This window comes from Salvia splendens, chromosome 10 (assembly GCF_004379255.2).
Source record: "Salvia splendens isolate huo1 chromosome 10, SspV2, whole genome shotgun sequence".
Taxonomy (NCBI): Eukaryota; Viridiplantae; Streptophyta; class Magnoliopsida; order Lamiales; family Lamiaceae; genus Salvia; species Salvia splendens.
Genome location: NC_056041.1, coordinates 14,354,321 through 14,377,914, shown reverse-complemented (window position 1 = coordinate 14,377,914; position 23,594 = coordinate 14,354,321). Strand labels below are relative to the sequence as shown.

At 34.0% G+C, this 23,594-nt stretch overlaps 1 protein-coding gene and 1 pseudogene across 2 annotated transcripts; both read right to left on the bottom strand.

Moving 5' to 3' along the window:
• Positions 1-1,694: 1,694 nt before the first annotated feature.
• On the bottom strand, positions 1,695-7,304 carry LOC121753047. 2 transcript variants are annotated; one of them, XM_042148196.1, is made up of 4 exons: positions 7,024-7,304; positions 6,826-6,954; positions 2,086-2,211; positions 1,695-1,998 (listed from the first exon to the last, which is right to left on the bottom strand). In XM_042148196.1, exons 1-4 carry the CDS (start codon positions 7,159-7,161, stop codon positions 1,984-1,986), a joined length of 408 nt encoding a protein of 135 aa, XP_042004130.1. In that variant the 5' UTR covers positions 7,162-7,304; the 3' UTR covers positions 1,695-1,983. The 2 variants fall into 2 exon arrangements, with proteins under 2 accessions (XP_042004130.1, XP_042004129.1); XM_042148195.1 differs by having other exon boundaries at positions 1,695-2,003; positions 7,024-7,303.
• A 1,617-nt stretch (positions 7,305-8,921) lies between these two features.
• Positions 8,922-18,141, bottom strand: LOC121752661 (annotated as a pseudogene).
• Between the last annotated feature and the right edge of the window lie 5,453 nt (positions 18,142-23,594).

The following is a 23,594-nucleotide window of genomic DNA, read 5'->3' as shown; positions in this document are numbered from 1 at the left end:
TTGACGTCGATAAGGATAAGGTGAAAGGTCCTTATCAGGCAGCGGCAGCGGCGCTGCTCGGCGACGGTAGGCCGCGGCGGCAGCGATTTGACAGCAACCGAGGCGGAAATGGCGGCTGGTCTTCGACGACTAGGGCGGCTGGGGTCAACGGAGAGTTTTACCGACGGTGTAGCAGAGAGCGAAAGAGAGAGATGTGAAAAGACAGTGACTTGATTTCAGTTTGAAAATTTTGAGTGAGGGAGATGAGGATATGCGCTGATTTGGGCTTTTGATTTTCTAAATTGTGATGACAAGAGGAGAGCGTGATGATGGGTGTCTCCCATTTGGATATTTTGTTTTCCCTTGGTGAAGAAGGCGAGATTTAGAAAGAGGAAAAGAGTTGCTGGTTTTAGACGTGTAGTAGGGAGTTTTTTTTTTAGTTTTTTTTTTCTTATTCTTTTTCCTTAGTTTTAGTTTGGGCCACTGTTAGTTTTTAGTTGGGCCTCAAATTAGTTGCTACGTTTTGGGTTAAAGATTATGTTGGGTTTAGATGTTGGGCTGCCCAATTAATTTGGGCGACAGTAATTAAGTTTCAGACCGAACAACTTTAGGATTTATGTTTTTCTCTATGAAAGAACAAAGATAATTTGAGCACACGGACGCATGCATTGTTTTAAATTATTTTATTTTATTTTGCAAAGTCTAATTTTTTCATACCATGTTATTTCGAAAAGGGTAAACTTTTGCACGTTGTTTGCGGTAAGTACATAAAGATGATTGAGGAGTTAAGCCAATGAAGTGGACTTTCTTTTTAAATAAGGACTATGTCCTAAGTATATTTATTTTTCAAATGAGGCAAAATATGTTTGTGCTATGTTATTGTGTTGCTATGGGACCTATCTAAAGTGGTTGTTGCCGCGTATGTTTAATCGAATTCGGGACTGACTAGGGAGCGAGTCCCAACTCAGGCTAGTGCACACCCCGTAGATCACGCGCTATCTCTTCGAGTTGGTCGGTCTAGTGACTTGGAATGTGGCCACATTATTTTTCATGTACGTTCAGATATGGTATGGTGATGTTGATGATGGTGGTGATGATGTCGATGTTGATGGATGGTACGTTGAAATGTTTTAGTGACTCGAGTCTTTTCAAAATTAAAAATCTCGAGGTCACTCTTTAATGGTAATGATAAATAATTTTTTTATAAAATATGTTCGACATGAATCCACTAAGTGCATCAAGTACTCAGCCCTGCATATGTTTTAAAAATGTGTAGGTTGAGCAGCAACGACGCGAGCGGCGTTGAGTGGTGGATGGTGTTGAGCAAGTTCAATGAAGAAGTATGTTTTGTTTGGTATTCTGAATGCATCGGTGTCTCCAGGCGTGACGGTGGGTGGTGTTGAGCAAGTTCTCGGCCAGAGATGCTGCAATAGGTATGTGCACACTTGGATTCAAGAAGAGGTGATATTTGATGATTATTCTTTGTATGATTGGTGTGATGATTTTTGAAATTAAATGCAAACAAGCCAAGGAGATGTAATATTTATTTGGAGTAACAATTAGTATAAGATTTTCATGGTTATAGTATCCATATTATTTGTACACTTGAAATGGTCGGATCATACACACTCCTTCCGGGTTGATATGTTTGTGTTGATGGGGCATACTCACTCTCATATGGAGTATTAATATCCGAAATACTAATACAGAGGAAAGCAGCGAAATCCATATAAATATATTAAGATTAATAGAGGTAAAAGGTAGTAAGAAAAGTAATAAGGAAGAGAAGCTAGCTTTCAATCCAAACTAAATAGCAACAAGTTAAGTTAGGGTTGGGTTGGTTTCTCACGAAATTGTTCAATAGTAGGGCCATTGATGAAAGTCATGAAGCTGCATTGGAAGGTCTTGAGGGCAGCACCATCATCCATGTCCTTAACTTTGAAGGTCACAAAATACTTATTATAGCAGCACGGTGCAAACTGGAGGTTCATCTTCTCAATGCTATCAAACACCAGCTTCCTATTCTGAAGCTTAGGACATTAAATTAAGTACTACTCCACATATAAACATATTTCTAAACTAATTAATTAGGAGTATTTAACTAACATGTAGTTTGTTGTAGTCGTCGAGGGCAGGTGACACATAAACACTATTTCTATCTATATGCGTCTGAGTTGCTGGAGCTATAATATAGTCAAAATAAGGGAAATCGAAGGAGCCACAATCATTGCCCTGCAAGCAAGTAAGTGAACACAAACATGAAATCTAAATAAACACACACACACACACACACATATATATATATATATATATATATATATATAGGGGAGCACTATTCTCCTTTTCCACTCTTAGATTCTTTTCTCTTCTTACTAATAACCGTTAGATCTTTTCAATCAACGGACCACGTTAATCCTTAATAATGATTTCCGCGTTGCATTATAGAACCTTTAGTTGTGCATCATGGGGGTAATATTGTAAAGTTAGTAAAATGGAACCGCCATATTTTTGGCAATAGCGAATTTTAAGGGATTTGCAATCTTACGCCTCTTCAGTTTTCTCCAACTTCTCTCCAGCATACGATTCGACTCTCCCCACTCCTTCCACTCTCTAAAACCCTATTACATCTCCCACAAATCGATTTTGACAGCCTCCGTGACATATTTCGGCGATTACACTCCACCGTGGTTACATCTGCCACAAATCGACCGGCCTTGACTCGTTTCGACGAATATTCAACAAATCTTGCAGGTATGTAAATGGAAAGCATTCAACTTTGCAAATGCCTACGAGAGGTCGACCACTCTCTCAAGCATCAGAGGATGCAGGTGAAATTTCCGACGCTATTCAATATCTTATTTGTTGCTTGCGTGAAAGGGTATTTGCAACTCTGTTGATTGCTCATTATCCAGTTTAAAAAGGAATAACTTTACAATGTTCTTTAATCTGTTGGTGTATATGTGCTCAGTCCGGATGGAATAGGTTTATCAATTTGTGTGGGTAATGCATTATGAAACTGTAATTGTACATTTTTTGGAGTATATTGTGCATTATATGATTGGTATTCTTTATGTGCAGTAAATTATGCAATGTGCATAGTGTCGTGTGTTTTGTGTTGTGTTGATTAAACTCGTGAAGTAGTTTGTATGTGCATATTTTAGTGTAAACTATGCATTATGAAACATACTTTATGCATTATTAAGGGTGTTGGATGTGTTGTCATATTTGCTCAGTCTGGATGTGTTTTTTGTATTATGTTGTGTGGCCAATGCATTGGCAAACAGTAAAATTGGATTTTTTTTTCTACTATTGAATGCATTATATGAGTTGTATAATGTATATAGTTTCAAACATTATGTGTGTAACACATGTGCGTTTTCATGTTGAGACGCTGCACTATCAGTTCGTTTGTGCATTTAATAGTGTAGACTATGCAGTATAGAACATTATTTATGCATTATTCAGGGATTTGAATGTGTTGCCATAGATCCTCAGTTTGAATGAGCTTATTTTATTATGTTGTGTGGGCAATGCATTTTGAAACTATAATATTGCATTTTTTGTAGTATTGACTACATTATATGAATGGTATCATTTATACAGTTTACTATATTTTATGTATAACCCATGCGCATTATCATGTTGAGACAATGCATTATTAGTAATATTATATGCATTATCATGTTGAGACAATGCATTATCAGTATTATTTAATGCAGTATCATGTTGAGACAATGCAGTAATATTTAATGCATTATCATGTTGAGACAATGCATTATCAGTAATATTTAATGCATTATCATGTGAACATCTATAAGTATTATATAGACTTTATTGAAAATGTTATGATAGTTTTCTTTGTTTGTTCTATTTCAGAGAAGCGGCTACAATCAGAAATAGATGATACAGTAGATGATGTTATACCAGTTGCTTTGGCTAAGAGGTTCAGGGATAGGTTGGCAGAGGGCGCTCCCAGTGCGGTCGCAGGTGATGCTGAAAAGAAACAGCTAAAGGGACGAAAGCCTAATCGGCTGTACTGTAGACGACCACCGCTGGAATTTTTTAACTACTTGAAGCAGTTAAATCCAAGACAGAAAAGGGCGGTTACGGAGATTGGTTTTGGGGCAGTACTCTGTTTTTGAGAATATGTTTTATGACTGTGAAATTTCAAACACGCAGCCGAACAGTTTGTGCATGTCGTTTATTCGGATTGCCTTTATTTTAAATGCAGTCCACGTTATTTTACAATGTAGTGTGTATTATGTTATTTGTCCATATACGTGTACGATTAACTCTCATATTGCTTAACATAAACCACATAATTTACAAATCCTAGTGCATAATGCAATGCCTACACCAAATAATGCGTTCGTACATTACACAATAACTATACTAATCCATATACAGAAAACGGATCAAAATCTTGTGCATCATATCTGCATGTCATTGCATTATTTGTACTGAATTATGCATTATATAACTTTTTGTGTGTATTTGAGAATATGCTCTATGACTGTGAAATTGCGCATTTTAGTTTCTGTAATGCATTATTTGTGATATGTAATGAACATTTATCCTGATCCGTTTAACTTAAGTTGTGCCGTGTTTCTATGTTTGGTTCACGTTTCTTGTTTTCTCTAAGGGTTTAACAAGCCTAGGGGCTAGGGTGTAGTACGTTCTAAGTCTACATAACGTTGTCCAAATACACGAGCTGCAGTAATTCGTCTGGGGTTGCACGTTCATAGCGCGTAGACATTTTTAAAACAGATGTACGTAATGTACATTTGTTGTAGAGTATAATGCGTAGTTTAGTTTCTGTAATGCATGTTTTGTGATATGTAATTCATATTTATCCTGCCCCGTTTAATTTAAGTTGGGCCGTGTTTAGATGTTTGGCGCACGTTTCTTGTTTTCCCTAAGGGTTTAACAAGCCCAGGGGCTAGGGTCTAGTAAGTACACATTAATAACAACGTTAACAAAGACCATTAGTTTGATTTATAAAACTAGTGTTTAGTTATAATCGCGGATATGCACTAATTTTGACTGATTTACATAATATACATATTATGTAAGAGACGAGGGCCCTTTCTTCCTCTACGGCTCTTCGGCTCACCCTTAGGGTCTAGGGTCTATTTATAAATCAAACTAATGGTCTTTGTTAACGTTGTTATTAATGTGTACTTACTAGACCCTAGCCCCTGGGCTTGTTAAACCCTTAGGGAAAACAAGAAACGTGCGCCAAACATCTAAACACGGCCCAACTTAAATTAAACGGGGCAGGATAAATGTGAATTACATATCACAAAACATGCATTACAGAAACTAAACTACGCATTATACTCTACAACCCAGACGAATTACTGCAGCTCGTGTATTTGGACAACGTTATGTAGACTTAGAACGTACTACACCCTAGCCCCTAGGCTTGTTAAACCCTTAGGGAAAACAAGAAACGTGAACCAAACATAGAAACACGGCACAACATAAGTTAAACGGATCAGGATAAATGTTCATTACATATCACAAATAATGCATTATAGAAACTAAAATGCGCATTATACTATATAATATGTACATTATGTATGACAGTAAAAAAAACCTACGCGTTATGAATGTGCGACCCCAGATGAATTACTGCAGCTCAACGTTATTTAGACTTAGAATGTACTACACCCTAGCCCCTAGGCTTGTTAAACCCTAAGGGAAAACAAGAAACGTGAACCAAACATCGAAACACTGCACAACTAAATCAAATGGAATGTTCAATACATATCACAAATAATGCATTACAGAAACTAAACTGCGCATTATACTATATAATATGTACATTATGTATATCACTAAAAAAACATACACGCTATGAATGTGCGACCCCAGATGAAATACTGCATCTCGTGTATTTGGACAACGTTATTTAGACTTAGAACGTACTACACCCTAGCCCCTAGGCTTGTTAAACCCTTAGGGAAAACAGGAAACGTGAGCCAAACATCGAAACACTGCATAAGTTTAATTAAACGGGTCAAGATCAATGTTCATTACATATCACATATGATGCATTACAGAAACTAAACTGCGCATTATACTCTACATATCAGAATTCAACAAAGTATAGCATCTCCTTTCACGCAGCGCTCCCTCTCTCTTGGAAAATTCTCCGTCACCGTCAGCCATTGTTTAGGTCTGCTCTCCCTCCTTCGTCGGCGTTCCGTCGCTGAACTGCTGCACGGCTGCTGTCCTTCGCGCAGCTACTACCCATGTTCCCAACCTCGCTTTCTCTGCCCTCCGATCTGTACTCCGTCGTCACCGTCGGCGAGCTCGAAAGCTCAGCTCTCCGCCTATCTTCTTCTCTCAGCGCCGCTGCGATTCGGCGCAGCCGCGACTCTCCATCATCGCTGTTGATCAGCCACCGCTGCCACCACTAGGGTCGCCATTGAACGGATGTTGCTGTTTTCCTCCCGCCATGGCTGTGCGCGATCCAGCACAGAGCCGACGTCGCATCAACCTCTATTCCCCGTCGCTGCCTCTCATAAAGCACAGATGTAATGGAGAAATTCACGTCAATGGCGTTTGGCAAGGAATAATAACCGTGAAGATTGAGTTGGAGTAAATTTAGGAAGTTGCCATAACCAACCAAATTATTGATTACCAATTAAGCCCTTTTCGTTTTTTTTAATCATTAAATTAAATGATTAAACACACTAATTTAGGCCATTGGATACAGGAAATCAACGGCTAAGATCAAGAAGGAAATAGGAGGAAATATGAGAAAATGAAATGAATACATCCCTATATATATATATATATATATATATAAAAAGGAAGGCAGGTGACTCTAGAAATTACGTCACTCTCGGTTATGAGTTGTAAGTATTTCTTGTAATCTTCACTATTTTTAAGATCATCCGGCACCTCCCCATCACTTTCCTCTTCTTCTACCTCTACTACTCTTGTTACTCCGCTTTCGAATAGTGCCTGTAGTGCAATCAAAATCAAAATCAGCAACAACAAAGGCAGCAGATCTAAGCAAAAAGGAGAATGTACATCGATATCCGAATCCGATCCAACATCCTCTGAAAGTGATTGGTGCAGTCTCTTAGGCGGCTCGTCGGGATGTGTCACCACCTCGCATTCGACTCTCTTTGCCGGAGTAAGAGTAGGAGAGGGATCTGTCATCGCCATCGCCCTATTCAAAACCCCTAATTTTAATTTATTTAATCACCCAAAACATGCCGATGAAGAAGGAGAGAAACGAGCGCGGAAAATGATTGGAATTTTTAGGGGAGAGAAGCGAGCGGCGCAGAATGATTACAAATTTTAGGGTTGTCAAATTTTTAAGTGTGCGAATTGGGTTGATAATCAAATGGGCTGCAGTTGAAATGGTCTTCTCCACCAAATTCATCTATTGGGTTGGCCTCATAAATGAAAACTGTGCGAATATTACGTAATTGCCTCCATTAATGTCATCACATTATGGAAAAACAAGGAAATATCCACGTGTTATTTAGAATATACACTACATTAACAATTTTTTAACCAAACTAAACCAATTATTAAATTTTTTTTGATGCAATTAATAGACTATAATACAAAAACCGATTAAATCACTACGAAAAAAGATAATAGTTACTCCTTACTTTCTTCGGGGTAAATAAATTATATCAACACTCAAACATGATTGACTTTAATATTTTTTGCTCTAAAAAGTAAAGCACGAACATATTCAAAGAATTATCAATCTATTTGAGGCAGTGGCGGATCCAGGATTTTCGATTTGGTGGTGTGAAAATTTGTATAGTAACTCGGAACTTTGAACTCCGGCTCTAGCATAAATTAAGATTATCGTCTTATTATTCATATTTTGTAGGCAACATCTTCCCTATAACCAACACATTCCCAGACTCCAGTAATAGACAATATCAATCGCAGAACATATCAATAGTTATCTACGTTTTCATTAGGCCATCCGCAATGGGCGGACGATGGCACGCCCGATGGCGCGCATCGTCCGCGCCATCGATCGTCCGCGCCCATTGCGGATACGGACGATAGGTCGCGGACGATCGTCGCGGCCGATACTAAGGGCGCGGAGGATGGCGCGCCCGATGCCTATCGTCCGCGCCATCGTCCTCCCCATTGTGGCGTACACGGACGATGGCCGCGGACGATAGGCATCGGGCGCGCCATGATAGTCGAGAATGAAGGCGGAAGCATCACCGATTGGAATGAAGATGATCGTGCATCTAGTTTGGCCGGCGCGTCGACCGAGCCACCCGATAGAGGGTTACCGTTAGGCTTCAACGAGGTTCTATCTAGACAGGCCTCAATGCGCAACCAACAGGATCATGCGCAGCTCATGAACGACATGATCGAAGAAGTGTGGGCTCGCAACCGCCGTTGTTGAGTTCGCGTTTTTTTAATTCGCATTGTAATGTATTAATTTTTATTCAATGAAATGAAGTTTTTGAAATTCGTATTTAATGTATTAATTTTGTTAAATTCGTATGAGTTTTGTAATAAATATTAAAAAAATGATGATGTGGCGCGTCATAGGGCGCGCCTTAGGGCGCGTCTTAGGGCGCCCCACTGCAGGTGAGGAGGTAGGAGGATAAAACTGCTGACGTGGCGCGCCATAGGGCGCGCCTTAGGGCGCGCCTTAGGGCGCCCCATTGCTAATGCCCTTAGTCAAAATTTATGGGACGGAGGGAGTAGTAAAAAAGAAGAATGTCAATGGACATATTCATACCTAAAAAAATAATAATAAATAATAATGAAGTTTATTATAAAAAAAATAATAAATTTTGATTTTCATGTAGACCCACCAATGCACCAAAAACTCCAAATCTTAAAATATAAGAGCAGCCGTGATATTCAGTAGATAGTGTATTAGAAATTGTATTAGGTGATCCCTTTCAGGCAGCAACCCTAACACTAGTAGGCATTCAAGGGTGAGCAACCTCGATATCATACTCAAGAATAGCATCTCCATTAGTATTGTTCAAGAAATAAGTCTTGACGGAAACAGTCCCTTGAGCCCTCCTGAACCTTCCTCTTCCTCCAACCACCGCCATCTCACGGGGGTTCTCCGTTATCTGGTTCCTCGAGAACACGCTCAACGTTGAACTCCCCCGTAGTGAAACCGAGATCGACGTACAACACCAAGGATGGAATCTGTCCCTGGCTCGACGACAGATACATCCCCTGAGCGTTTCCGACCACCGCCGACGTGATCTCCGGCCTTTCCGTCAGCAAGTCGTCGATGGCTTACACGGACCCGAACCCAATCGGATTGCTCTCCTGCCCGGGTGGGCCTGCGATGCGGGTTGGATCCGCTTAGGGTATCGTGGATGAAGAAACGGAGGTGTGTTTTCTGCAGCTTGACTGGCTTGTACTCTGAGCTTTGCCAGTAGGACTCTGAGAGGACTGTGCTTGCGCATGTGGAGAGGATATTGTTTTCTTCATTGCTTGATATGATAATTTCAGTTTTATTTTTATTTTATTAAGTCCTGTTGAAAGGGATTCGCTATTTATAGCGGATGTGGTTTTTGGAAGAGTAAGAGTAGTAAAGAATTTAATTAACATAAATATAAATATGTCCAAATTTGGAATATTATATATTATTTGGATTCCTACAAATCAAATTATTACAAATGTATCAGAGCTGGATTTTGAAAATTTTTTAAAGGAAAATGTTTTGGAGACATAATGTCTAAGACATAATGAGGTTAAAGTAGTCATTTTAGCTTGTTTTATATTTTTATTTAAATAAATGTTTTGTATATATACCATACTACCCTTATGCATATAAAAATATTTATTTATATATAACAATTACTTGATTAGGAAAGTTGTGTGTATTTATATGGATGGCTTGATTTAAGCAAATTATACTCAAATTGTATGAAGTGTATTAAATACTCCTATGATGCTAAGTCACGAATTTTATTTTAAAATATAATTTTAAATAATGAATTTAAACTTTATTTAAATAGTACATTATACAATTATATTTTTTAAATTCTAAACTTATATGTACTTAATAGATTTAATACTCAATCTTAATTTTATCATTACAAAACATTATTGAATCTAGAATTTATATGTATAAAATTAATAAATCAATTTAATTGCTTGAGTTCTTAGAGCATCAAAATTAAGATTTGAAATTTATACATGTTTTAATTTATTAATGGACAAAATGTTAGGGAACAACAATTTAAATATGTATACTAGAATTAAATTGTCAGATGGTGTCAAAATAATTTAATTAAGTAATAATTTAGCTATATAAATTTAATAGTCATATTTCACAATTAAATTTTTTCATTTTTTATACACACCCTTTCTTTCATGAGATTATAACAAGTAAAAAATTAAGTATATATACATACATCTATTTACTAAAAGTATTTTAAATTTAGAATTTTAAACATTATTAATAATAAAAAAAATTGGACGTGAATAACTATTACTATTTCGTTGGATGATAACACTAAAAAACTAAGTATATATATGCATGTAGTCATTTTTATGATTCAGAATTTAAATAATTATTTAATACTAATAAAATAATTTGATGAGAATGACTAATACTATTTCATTATACTAGTCTTTTACAATTTAGAACTTTAACGATTATTTAATAACAAAATACTTGGATGCGAATGAATATTCCTATTTCGCTGGGTAATAACACTAAGAATTTAAGTATATATACATGTAGTCATTTTATGACTTCAAATTTTAATAATTATTAATAAAACAATTTGATGCAAATGACTATTATCATTTCACTAGATGATAACAAGTAAAAATTAAGTCTATAACATATTTATACTACTACTATTTTACAATTTAGAATTTTACACATTATTTATAGAAAAAAAATTATTGTATGTGAATGACTATTATTATTTTGTTGGACGACAACACTAACAAATTAAGTATGTATATGCGTGTAATCATTTTTACGATTCAGAATTTTAATAATTATTTAATACTAATAAAATAATTTGATGAGAATGACTATTACTATTTTGTTGGATAATAACAATTAGAAATTAAGTGCATATATACATGTAATTATTTTTATGACTTAGAATTTTAATAATCATTTAATACTAATAAATAATTTGATGCGAATGACGATTACTATTTCGTTGGACGATAACACTAAGAAATTAAATATGTATATGCATGTAGTCATTTTAATGACTTAGAATTTTAACAATTATTTAATATTACTAATAAAATAATTTGATGAGAATGACGATTACTATTTCGTTGGACGATAACACTAAGAAATTAAGTATGTATATGCATGCAGTCATTTTAATGACTTGGAATTTTAACAATTATTTAATACTACTAATAAAATAATTTTATGAGAATGACTATTACTATTTCGTTGGACGATAACACTAAGAAATTAAGTATGTATATGCATGTAGTCATTTTTATGACATAGAATTTTAATAATTATTTAATACTAATAAAATAATTTGATGCAAATGACTTACTATTTAGTTGGACGATAATACTAAGAAATTGAGTATCTATATGCATGTAGTCATTTTTATGACTTTGAATTTTAATAATTATTTAATACTACTAATAACATAATTTGATGTGAATACGTTTACTATTTCGTTGGACGATAACACTTAGAAATTAAGTATATATATACATGTAGCCGTTTGTATGACTTATAATTTAAATAATTTTTTAATACTAATAAATAATTTGATGCTAACTATTACTATTTCGTTGGATGATAACAATTAAAAATTAAATATATATACTTATATGTATATTTTTTACAATCTAGAACCTTAATGATTATTTAATAATAAAATAATTGAATGCGAATGAATATTTTTATTTCGTTGGATGATAGTATTAAGAAATTAAGTACTCCTATGACTATTAGATGTCAAATGTTTTTATATAATGCAAATTTGTAGAAAGTCAATTTATAATATGAGTTGACTTTTGATAATAATTTGATTGATGTATATTTAGATAAAAGATAGTAATTTGATATGAATTGCCTTTCCTTTATGATTAATTGATATATATTTATTTATTCAATTATTATTTAATTCAAAATAAGGGTATGTTAGTCTATACAATAATTTGGTTTATGTCAAATTGACATAGGGGTATTATGTCTTGGAGACATTATGTCTCTAAATCATCACCCTTTTTTAAATTAGTTTTCAAAACTGAATTTGGAAAATTTTCGAAAAGTTTCAAAACTGAATTTTGAACATAGTGTAAAAAATATATAACCAGTAAATGAAACACGCTTAAATTTTTTAACGTCTGAAAATCCCTGCAAATTCGACAGCTTGAATTTACTAAAAGAAATATTTCCGATGTTATTTTTGTGCATGACTCGTGTCGCAATTAATATATACATGTCATGTCATCAATCATCATCTTAGCCGGGAGAAAATATTCCATGGTCTTGACACACCAAGTTGGCAATATGATTTGGTCTGACAAACTAATAGTTTTTTGACAAGTGTAATTAATAACCATGTGTAATATGGAAACTAAATACATCTAATATATGGAACATTTCCTTAATTTATTAATCTGAAACTATAATATTCCAATATTAAATCATATTATCGGAGATAAAAACCTATAGAATTGAACAATAGAGGAGTCGCTCGCCCATGAATTTTAGAAAATATATTCTAAAATTTTGAGCTCAATTAAAAATAATCTGTAACTAATATTTATCTACGAAACTATATTGTAGATTTGAGATGAATAAGAGTGACTCCGATACATTTAAATCATAAATCATAAATACTAAACCCTGAACCTAATTATTTCCCCATACTAATATATAATTAGACTTATAATCTCTGAGTGAAGAAAGCAATTAAATGTAGAAATAATTAGACTTAGAAAAGCACATATAGTACTCCCTACGTCCCACTTTAGGAGTCTCGGTCACTTTTGCACACTCGTTTTGTAAAAATCATAGTAATAAATAGTTAAAGTGAAGAAATGATAAAATAAAAGAGAAAATAATATAGACAAGAGTCTTGTCTACATTATTATCTCTCTTACTTTACCATTTCTCCACTTTAACTATTTATTATGATTTTTACATAACGAGTGTGCAAAAGTGACCGGGGCTCCTAAAGTGGAACGGAGGGAGTAATATATAATATTTTATTTCTAAAAAAGAAAATATCCCCAAAATGTAACTTTAAAAGATCGACTTTAATATTGCAAAAAAAATATTAAGATTTCTTTGCAAAATCTTTTCAATTCATCACCTCTTCTAAAACCTTTTCACTTCTCTACGTTACTACGCGAACCCAAAAAATCTTTTCACCTCCAAAACCTTTTCATTTCTACCTCCCCAAAGATTACAATAATAATAAAAAAATTAATATTATAGAGGTTTTATTAGTAGTGGACTACTGCTATTTAACTTCAAATTTTTAATTAGGTAATCAATATATCTTCAAAAAAACTTTATACTTCCACCTCTCAATTAAATTTATTTTCAAAAACCTTTTCATTTCTACTTCTCATAATTATCACAAAACTACCTTATTATTATTATTAATATTATTAATATTATTATTATACATATTAATATTGTGATAATCATCTAAAAATGCAAAAAATTAACCTATTTTCTTATATTATTGTAAAAATGTTTGAAAGTATGTATATTGCAATCATTTCATCACTTGCATTACTAATCTGCATAATCTCCTCAAATGACTTAAAATTAAAAAGCATTCTAATTATGTGAAAATATGAATTAATAGTTGAGTTATAATTGCAAGAGCAAGTTTACGTTGCAATAATTTAAGATTGCACTGGTGAGACACTTCCTGGTCGAGCTTCATTTCATTGCAATATAGTGACCCTATACACTAAAAACTCAAACCTTGAAACCTAAATCCTAAACCCTTAACTTTAAAATATACTCATCATGACCAACAAATGAGACAAATATCAATTAATTCTTCCTCCGCCGCCCTAGTTCAATTTTACTTTGTTGATCACTTATTCTATTTTGGGGGTTTTAGTCTGTATTCGATATCTTACACTGGGTTGACCTACTTGATAATCCTTACTCATATCAACAAAGTGCAATTTTAATTAAAAATAAATAAAAAAGCATGTTGACATTTTTCCCCCTAAACTCCACTTTTATATAACTCATAAAAATCTATATGAATATCATTGTAAATATTGAAATTTATAAAAAAAATTAGGTTTAAATTATATTTCATATATTTGATTGGATTAAAAAAATTAAATATCGTCATTATTATTGAGCATTAAATATTACACAACATTATTATCTAATATTTAAAACTTTTAATACAATGGAATTGACTCGATCATGCATCAGTATAAGTATATTGACAATAATGATCCATAATTGTATAATATTATTAACCAGGATTTCATTCATTTATACTATGGCCGTTCACATTACATACCATAAATGGTAAACCCCATCTCAGAACTCACAGTTAATTATGTCACGTTATTTTACTCCATTTTGAGTGTTGCAATACCTACGATAATTAATACCCCAGAAACACCAAAACTATATCACAAATTAATTTAATTTTCTCAAATATTTTTAATTCATCTTCAAAAAAAAATTCATTGCATTTTCCCCATTCAATTCAAAAACCTTTCTTGTAATTTATTTATATATTAAATATAATGTATATTCTTTAAAAATTACATAGCTTGAAAATTAAAATATGATCCATTAAACATAACTACAATAAAATGTAAGCATAAACATATTTAAACATTGGACATCTCAATTATACGAAGATATGTATTAGTATTAATTTTCTTCAACTTTCTCACTTCCTCTTCTCCAAATTATCATAAAAATAAAAAATAAATAAAATACTTCCACTCTCTAATTCTTTAAAAATATGCATAATGATTATTTGTTATTTTCTCCAAAACCCCCTTTTATATATGAATCTAAAACTTGGTCAAATATTGAGTTGATTCATTTTATTTTGCATTTTACATATTCAATTAATTTATTGTTCGACACATGCTTATTTTTTATTTGTTCATTTTAAATTAGTACTATAATTTTCATTAATATTATTGTACCAGAAAATCAACTAACGCAACTCATGAAGTAATCATTCTATAATTACTTATAGTTTTTAAATGAATTCATGAATACGATTTTCAAATTTGTGATTAAATTGTAAAGAATAGAAGCATTTTTTTTTTTGCAAATTCAAATACGTACAGAGTATTTGAACTCGATAGTTATAGGGATAGATTGCAACTGAATTATCCCTACTAAAATACTCAATAACACATGATATTTAATATAATTAATCCATATATAATTATAGGGATAGATTGTGCCAAACCAATTTATTATAAACAGAATTTAATTATTTTTTCCAAATTAAAAAATTGAATATTGAGCCAAATATGATAAAAGAAACCAAAAATTATAAAACAGCTAAACCCCGAAGGCCCCGATAAATAACTTCTTAAAATCAAATAATTGAACAAAAATAAATTTAAAAAATGTAAATTAAATAAATTGGGCTAAAAATAATTACCATTGCAAAATAATTATAAAATTGACCTATATCTATTATGAGTTACTTAATTTAGTTAAATATTGATAGCCTCCCTCTTTCTCACGATCGCGGCGCCCCCTCCATCATCTTCTCTACTCTTCATTGCCTCCTCAATCTTCTTCTCTATATTTCATCGCCTGCAATTTCCAGCAACTCCTCCATGCTTCATCTGTTATTTTCGATAACTCCTCAATCTTCTCAGACATAATGTTCATTTTCTTTCTTCCTTTAACAACGCATTTGTTGGACTTTCGCCGTGAAACCTTTCAGTTCATGACGACAATAGCACGTCTTATGCAACAACACATGAGAATCACAACACTTTTTTTTCCACCACAGTCATTACAATTTTAATTAAGAGAATTGGTATTTATAGAAAATTTAGTAGCTTTTGGCATTCTAATCCCTTTTATATTCTTCTCTATTGACTCTTATTGATCCTAATTTAATTTATTATAAATTAAAGTAGTAATAAATTGCATTGGAATTTTTAACCGTTCTCAATTATAGGTTTTATTGAATTAAATATAATTTCAATGGTCATTGTCTTCCATTAATTAAAAAAATATGTTATTAGTTATTAGAATTCTCATAATCATACGTTTTAACATTTAATCATGTTTAGAGACCCTTTAATCACACATTTTATCTTTATTCGTAGTATTTTTTTAACTAAAATGACATTTACATAAATATCTCCAAAACTCCCCCTTTATATATGTATAGATATACAGTACATTAACAATTTTTTAACCAAACTAAACCAATAATTAAATTTTTTTGATGCAATTAATAGACTATAATACAAAAACCGATTAAATCACTACGAAAAAAAAGATAATAATTACTCCTTACTTTCTTCGGGGTAAATAAATTATATCAACACTCAAACATGATTGACTTTAATATTTTTTGCTCTAAAAAGTAAAGCACGAAACATATTCAAAGAATTATCAATCTATTTGAGGAAAATACTTTACCAAAATTTGATCTAATGAAACTACTAATTCTACGAAATTAATGGACTGATTTCTAATGATTTTACACCCCTTATAACTGCCACCAATGAATTCTATTATAATTGGTCTCATCTTAATGTACCTTAATTACATTGGTCGAAAAAAATTGAAGCATAACTTGTAATTAACTTTGTCTCCCATCTTACTGTACCTTAATCAAATTGGTGAGTCCTAACTTCTAATTAACTTTTCACTCATGAGGCATGATGCCTTTATTGTTTGTGTGGCTAACTTTAAGGCGTGAAACGATGTAAAATAATCAAATTTCATGATTTTTAATAATTTATTTTATTATTTTATTATTTTATTATTTTATATACTTTAAATATTTCAATCCTATTAATATTTTTACTTAGAATGGTTTATTACTAATTACTCCATCATCCCTGAAAGTTTATCTCATTTTTTTCTCTCCTTAAATTCACGATGTTGAATAATGTATTTCTGATGTATTCAACTGTGATATGAAAATTATGAGGACTTTACACACCTAAAAGGCTAGAGATTACTTACATAAGGAAAGATTTACCCTAGATACAAATCAGGAAAATTATTCACTAAAATCAATCTTCAATTAGTCTCGTGATTTCTTCCAATTTCCTTGATTTATTTCCAACGCTCCCCCTCAAGTTAAACACTTGCATCACCCATTTTTAACTTGTCTAATACTCCGTGGAAGCTCCTCGAATCAACTGCTTTGGTGAGGATATATGTCGGTCATCCGATCTTCCAAAAGGAAGATCCACAATTTTAACCTTTATGTTCTCCATAATGAAGTGTCGATCCACCTCGACGTGTTTCGTCCGGTCATGCTGTACTTCAGATATGGTGATAGCTGCCTTGTTATCACAGAAGAGTTTGAACGGATGTTGTGATATCAGACCAAGTTCTGTCATAAGCTTCCTCAGCCATAGGATCTCTGTTAGACCACTCCTGATTCCTCGAAACTCTGCTTCAGCACTGGATAATGTTACGACTTTCTGCTTCTTGCTACGCCAAGTGACGATATTTCCTCCAACAAAGGTAAGATACCCAGTCTACGTCTGTAAACCCAAATATCTCCATATGTCTGTGATTCCCAAATAAAACTCCATATCCTGGAGTTCCCTTCAAGTATCGCACAATTATCAATGCTACCTCCCAGATGTTTGGGGTTTGTGCATAAACTGGCTAACCACTCCTAATTCATAGGCAATATATGTTCTAGTGTGTGAAAGATAGATAAGCTTACCCACGAGGCGCTGATATCTATTATGGTTTGTGAGTTTTGCCCCCTCGATTAGTTGCAGACCATGATTCTGCATCATCGGTGTCTCAGCAGGCTTGCAATCCAACATCCCTATTTCAGCTAGAAGATCCATGACATACGTCCTCGGGTTTATAAATATTCCTCTCTTGGATAGCAGCACCTCAATTCCCAAAAAATACTTGAGAAGTCCCAAGTCTTTCATCTCAAACTCGGTAAAAAGATTTTTCTTCAATTGACTTATTTCTTCTTCACCATCTCTTGTCAGAATCATGTCGTCCACATAAATGATCAGACATGTAATCTTCCCTTCCTTCTTCTTGAGAAATAGTGTATGATCTGAATTTCTCTATTTGTATCCATACTTCTTCATTACTTCAGTGAACCTCTCAAACCATGCCCTTGGAGATTGCTTCAAGCCATAGAGGTTCTTCTTTAGTTTACACATTTCATGTCCTCTAAAGTCTGCACCAAAGCCGGGTGGGGCTTCCATATAGATTGGCTTTGTTAGTTCCCCATGCAGAAAGGCATTTGTTACATCAAACTGGTGTAGTGGCTTGCTTCCATATAGATTGGCTTTGTTAGTTCCCCATGCAGAAAGGCATTTGTCACATCAAACTGGTGTAGTGACCAATCTTTATTCGCATCAATTGAAAAAAGAACTCAAATGGTGCTCATCTTGGCCACTGGTGAGAAGGTATCTGCATAATCAACTCCATAGGTCTGAGTGTACCCTTTCGCCACTAGCCTTGCCTTGTAACGTTCCATAGATCCATCTGGTCGTCTTTTGATTGTGAATACCCAACGACATCCTACTAGTCTAGATCCTTCAGGTCTCAGACATACCTCCCAAGTCTTGTTCTTCATTAGTGCCTTCATTTCCCCTATCATTGCCTCCCTCCAGTGCTTAATTTTCATAGCTTCTTTGGAAGTTCTAGGAATTTCTTTTTCCTCATACGGGGCAGCAGTTAACGCCCTTTGTCATCTCAGTGAGATTCGTCTTAGCCAGGTCCGCCACCGAGTATATGCTTCTTTTAGAAATACGCTCTGGGTTGTACCTCTTAGGTGGAATCCCTCTAGTACTTCTCGGAGGCATTATGTACCGCCATGTGTCACCATCTACCGCTGCATTCTCCACAACATTCTTAACAGTTTCTGTAGATGAGTCATTAGAAATAACTGTACAATCTAATCCAGTGCCAGGAATTACTTCAGATATCACTGAAGGAGGATTGTCGGGATGTGGTGGTTGAGGAGGCTATACATGTGGCAAGACGAGCTCGGTGGAAGTACTAGCTTTCTCTGTTGGTTCCACGTTCGAGTTGTTATCACTACTCTGCCCCTGACCACTAAGGTTGGTATAGTAGTATTCACATTCCAAGAAATTACAATTCATTGAGGTTATAATTTTCCTAGAAGAGGGATCAAAAAACCTATATCCTTTTTTTTATTTATCCCATACCCCAATGAGACACACTTTATATCGCATGCGGAAAATTTATTTCTCTCGTATTTAGGAGCATGGACATAAACAGAACACCCAACGATTTTCAAAGGTAGAGTAAGAGGTTCTGGTACCTGAGCCAATATAGATAAGTCTGAAGAGGAGTTTTCATGTTCAGGATTTTTGTAGGAAGACGATTGATCAAGTACACAGAGTTTGGTCCACAGAGGTTGTGGACCAAACTTCTCCACCGATGATGTTGCATTGGATAATTGGTGGTTGCACACTTGTACAACTAGTGGAATGTGGATCCCACTTTTATATATTATTCCATCTGTTTTAACTAAGTTGAGTTAAAACTTTTGAACACAGAGATTACGAAATTGCGTTGAAAAGTATGAGATATTAAAAAAGAAAAAAGTAGTTAAGAGTAATTGAATGTTGTGTTTTTTGTCCAAGGGAAATGAATTAACTTAGTTGAGACATCCCAAAAAAGAATACAACTGACATAGTTGGGAGTAAGATGGTGTAGTTTTATAATGCTCCATCCGTCCGCGAATAGGAGTCCCATTTTTTTCATTTTAGTCCGTCTGCGAATAGGAGTCCCGGTTCCACTCACATTACATTTAAAACTAATATATACTAGTGGGACCGTTATTCCACTAACTTTTTTCCACCCACTTTTCTTAACATTTCTTAAAACACGTGTGTCAAGGAATGAGACTCCTAATGGCGGACGGATGGAGTAATTGTGTCGCACCCCAACCCCTCTGACGTATATATTATAATAAACAAATATAAATTAAAGTAAAGAAATCATACATTAATCTTTTCACCATCCAAATAGTATAATTATAAAATCCATCATTTATTAGACTTATTTACAAATATTCTAAATCGACACATATAAATAAATATCAAACATCATAAACAATTTCAGATCCATATGCATATGTCTCTCTGTTCAATTTATTATTCAGTGAAAAATCAAGTCCGGTATCTGCCCAAGGTTCCATTGTATATGACCCAAAGGTCCCATTACCTTTGTGTGTGTGTGTGTGTGTGTGTGTATATATATATATATATATATATAGGGGCACCTTATTCTCCTTTTCACATCTTACATCATTTTTCCTTCTTAATAATACCCGTTAGATCTAGGGAATCGACGGACATTGTTTCAATAAATCTACTTCTGTGTTGCATTATAGAAGGTTCGTAAATGCATTATAGGGGTAATCTAGACATTTTGGCCGAATATGAACCACCATATTTTTGGAATACACGACTTTCGTGGGATTTGAAACGATCTCAATCTTCTTCTTTCTTCATTCATTATTCTTTCACCCCATGCCACTCCTTCCACTCTATCCACAACCGAAACCCTAGACAACTCCCTCCCAGCGCCGCGTCTGAAGATTGGGGATTTTGTCGACCAAATTTCGGAGGAAATAGCTATCACCGATAACATCTACTCAGAAACACCGATTCGTTTCTACTAGGTATGTTTCCATAGTGATTTAGGCGTCTTTTTGTCGTGATTTTGCAGACCCACGTTGTTAAAATTGAATCTTTGAATGCGCCGAGGCGCAGAAATCTCTGAAATTAGTTGTTCGACTAGGGTTGTCACTGATTATCCTGACGTAGAAATTGTGTTGTGTTAAATAGGGATGGAATTAGGTCTCTTATATTTCTGTTGTATGCCAGGTTCAAAATGCCGAAAAGAGGTCGTCCGCGCTCCCAAGCATCACAGGATGCAGGTAATTTGCCGTCGCATCTTGTGCTTTTCAGTATCGGATTAGTTTATTGTGTATAATGGTATTCCCATGTCTGTGTGTTGTTTGTATTAACTGTGCTAGAGAATAAAATATTTAAGATTACTGTGTGCATTTTTTAGGGCATACTGTGCATTATGTATCATTATCTATGCATTATATTGCTGTTAACATGGAGTGTTGTTTGTATTGTTACAGAGGATTCAGATTGAGGATTAAATATAGATTCTTTACAATGTGAATTGACAGTTATAATTATCTGGTTGATTTTATGCATTATGGCTAAGATTAGTATACTCGATTAATTGTTCTTACATCATCAGTTTTTCCTTGCTGTACGTAGTTATCCGCATTAATCTCATCTGATTTTGTTTTTTTATTTGCATTGCATTATGTCAAAGCATAACAGCATACATTCCAGGTTTTGTTGCATTTTAGAGGTTTAAGTAGTGTTATCTGTGATGTACAACATAATGTTAACAAAAAAATTTATGTGCATTATTTAACTTACACTGTGCATTATGTAACATGATATATGCATTGTAGTCAGTATTTTAAGCATTATTGCCGGTCTTAGCTGTCGTGGTTAAGTTTAATACATTATTTATTATGACTTACGCATCATATGTTGTGGTATATGTATTAATGGTGTTAGCTGTGGTGTTTAAGTTTAATTCATTATTTATTGTGACTTAAGCATCATATATTGTGCTATACATATTAATCAGTAATCAAATTTAGTTCATGATGTGTTTTTCGGTCCATTTCAGATAACCAGCTTAGAGTCGACATAGACAGTGTTGTCGACGACATTATTCCCGTGGCGCTAGCAAAAAGATTTAGGGAGAGGTTAGCCGAGATAGGCCCTGGGACCTCTGGTAGTCAAGGTGAGCCTAAACCACCTACGGGGCGAAAACTTAGCACAGTCTTTGTTGGAAGACTTAGCACTTTAGATATTTTTACAACCTTGAATACACTGAACAATGTTTTTGAGCATAGTCTTTCTAATTTTGATCTTGTGAACACTCAGCCGAACCGTATGTGCATTCTTTTTAATCAGACGGATACAAATACTTTGTGTAATTGGTGTATTATGTTCTTTGTCTTGTTTGTAATATTTTTTTTGTCTGTATAGGTAGCCAATTAACTCTCGTAATGCTTAACACATGCCAAATAATGCACTAATCCTTGTGCGCAATGCAATGGCAACACTAAATAATGCATTTTTATTATACACCTAATAAATTAAGCCCCGTATGTAGTACGCCTTTATTTTATGTATATCATATCTGCTTATAATGTAAGTATTCGTATTAGATTATGCATTACAAAACTTTGTTTGTGTATTTTACACAAATAATGCAACAATCGTTGTGCGTAATGCTATCGCCTCAACTAAATAATGCATTCGTTTATTGCACACCTAATAATTTAAAACATATATATACTACGCCTGAATTGTATGTGCATCATATATGCTTATAATGCAAGTATTCGTATTAGATTATGCATTTCAAACGTTGTTTGTGTATTTTACACAAATAATGCAACAATCATAGTGCGTAATGCAATGGCAACACTACATAATGCATTCGTTTATTGCACACCTAATAATTTAAAACATATATATACTACGCCTGAATTGTATGTGCATCATATCTGCATATAATGTAAGTATTCGTATTAGATTATGCATTACAAACGTTGTTTGTGTATTTTACACAAATAATGCAACAATCGTAGTGCGTAATGCAATGGCCTAGAGCTACTGTTTGAGGCCTAGGTATATGGGCCTAGGTATATGCATTATTGAACTTAGCCTGTGCATTATCAGTGATGTTTAATGCATTATGCGAATGTGTTACGCAATCATTCATGTGATCTGATTAATTACGTTGTTTGCATTAATATGTAAACAATAATATGTGCACATCTTTACACAGAATGTTGTTTACCTGGTATTATGCATTATTAGATTTCATGTGTACATGGTTCAAAAGATTTTAACGAGAGTTTCAAAAAATGTTTAGTATTACTCATTTGTGCATTATTTTAAATAATCTGTGCATTCTGTAACCAGTAGTATGCATTATATAGCATATATTATGCATTATTGTATTTTGTAATAGTAAAAGTCTGATATTTAATTTTGATGATTACATATCAGAGAAGCTGCTACGACTTGAAATCGACGAAGCAGTCGATGATGTTATTCCAGTAGCCCTAGCACAAAAATATAGGGAACGATTGGCCGAGGCAGGCCCAAGCACGTCTCCAGAACAGAGTGAGGAGAAGAAAGCCAGGGGGAGAGGTCGACCATCTCTATTGTCGACAACCAACGTCTAAGTTTCTAACTGTAGTATATTGTTATTGTACATTCCATTAAGTGTGTGTGCATAATAATGAAAACCTTCAATGCTAACAATGTACAGTATCAGTTTCGTAATATGTTCTGGGATGCATTGTTTGTCAAGTATTTTGCATTACTATGTACATACTACACCACAT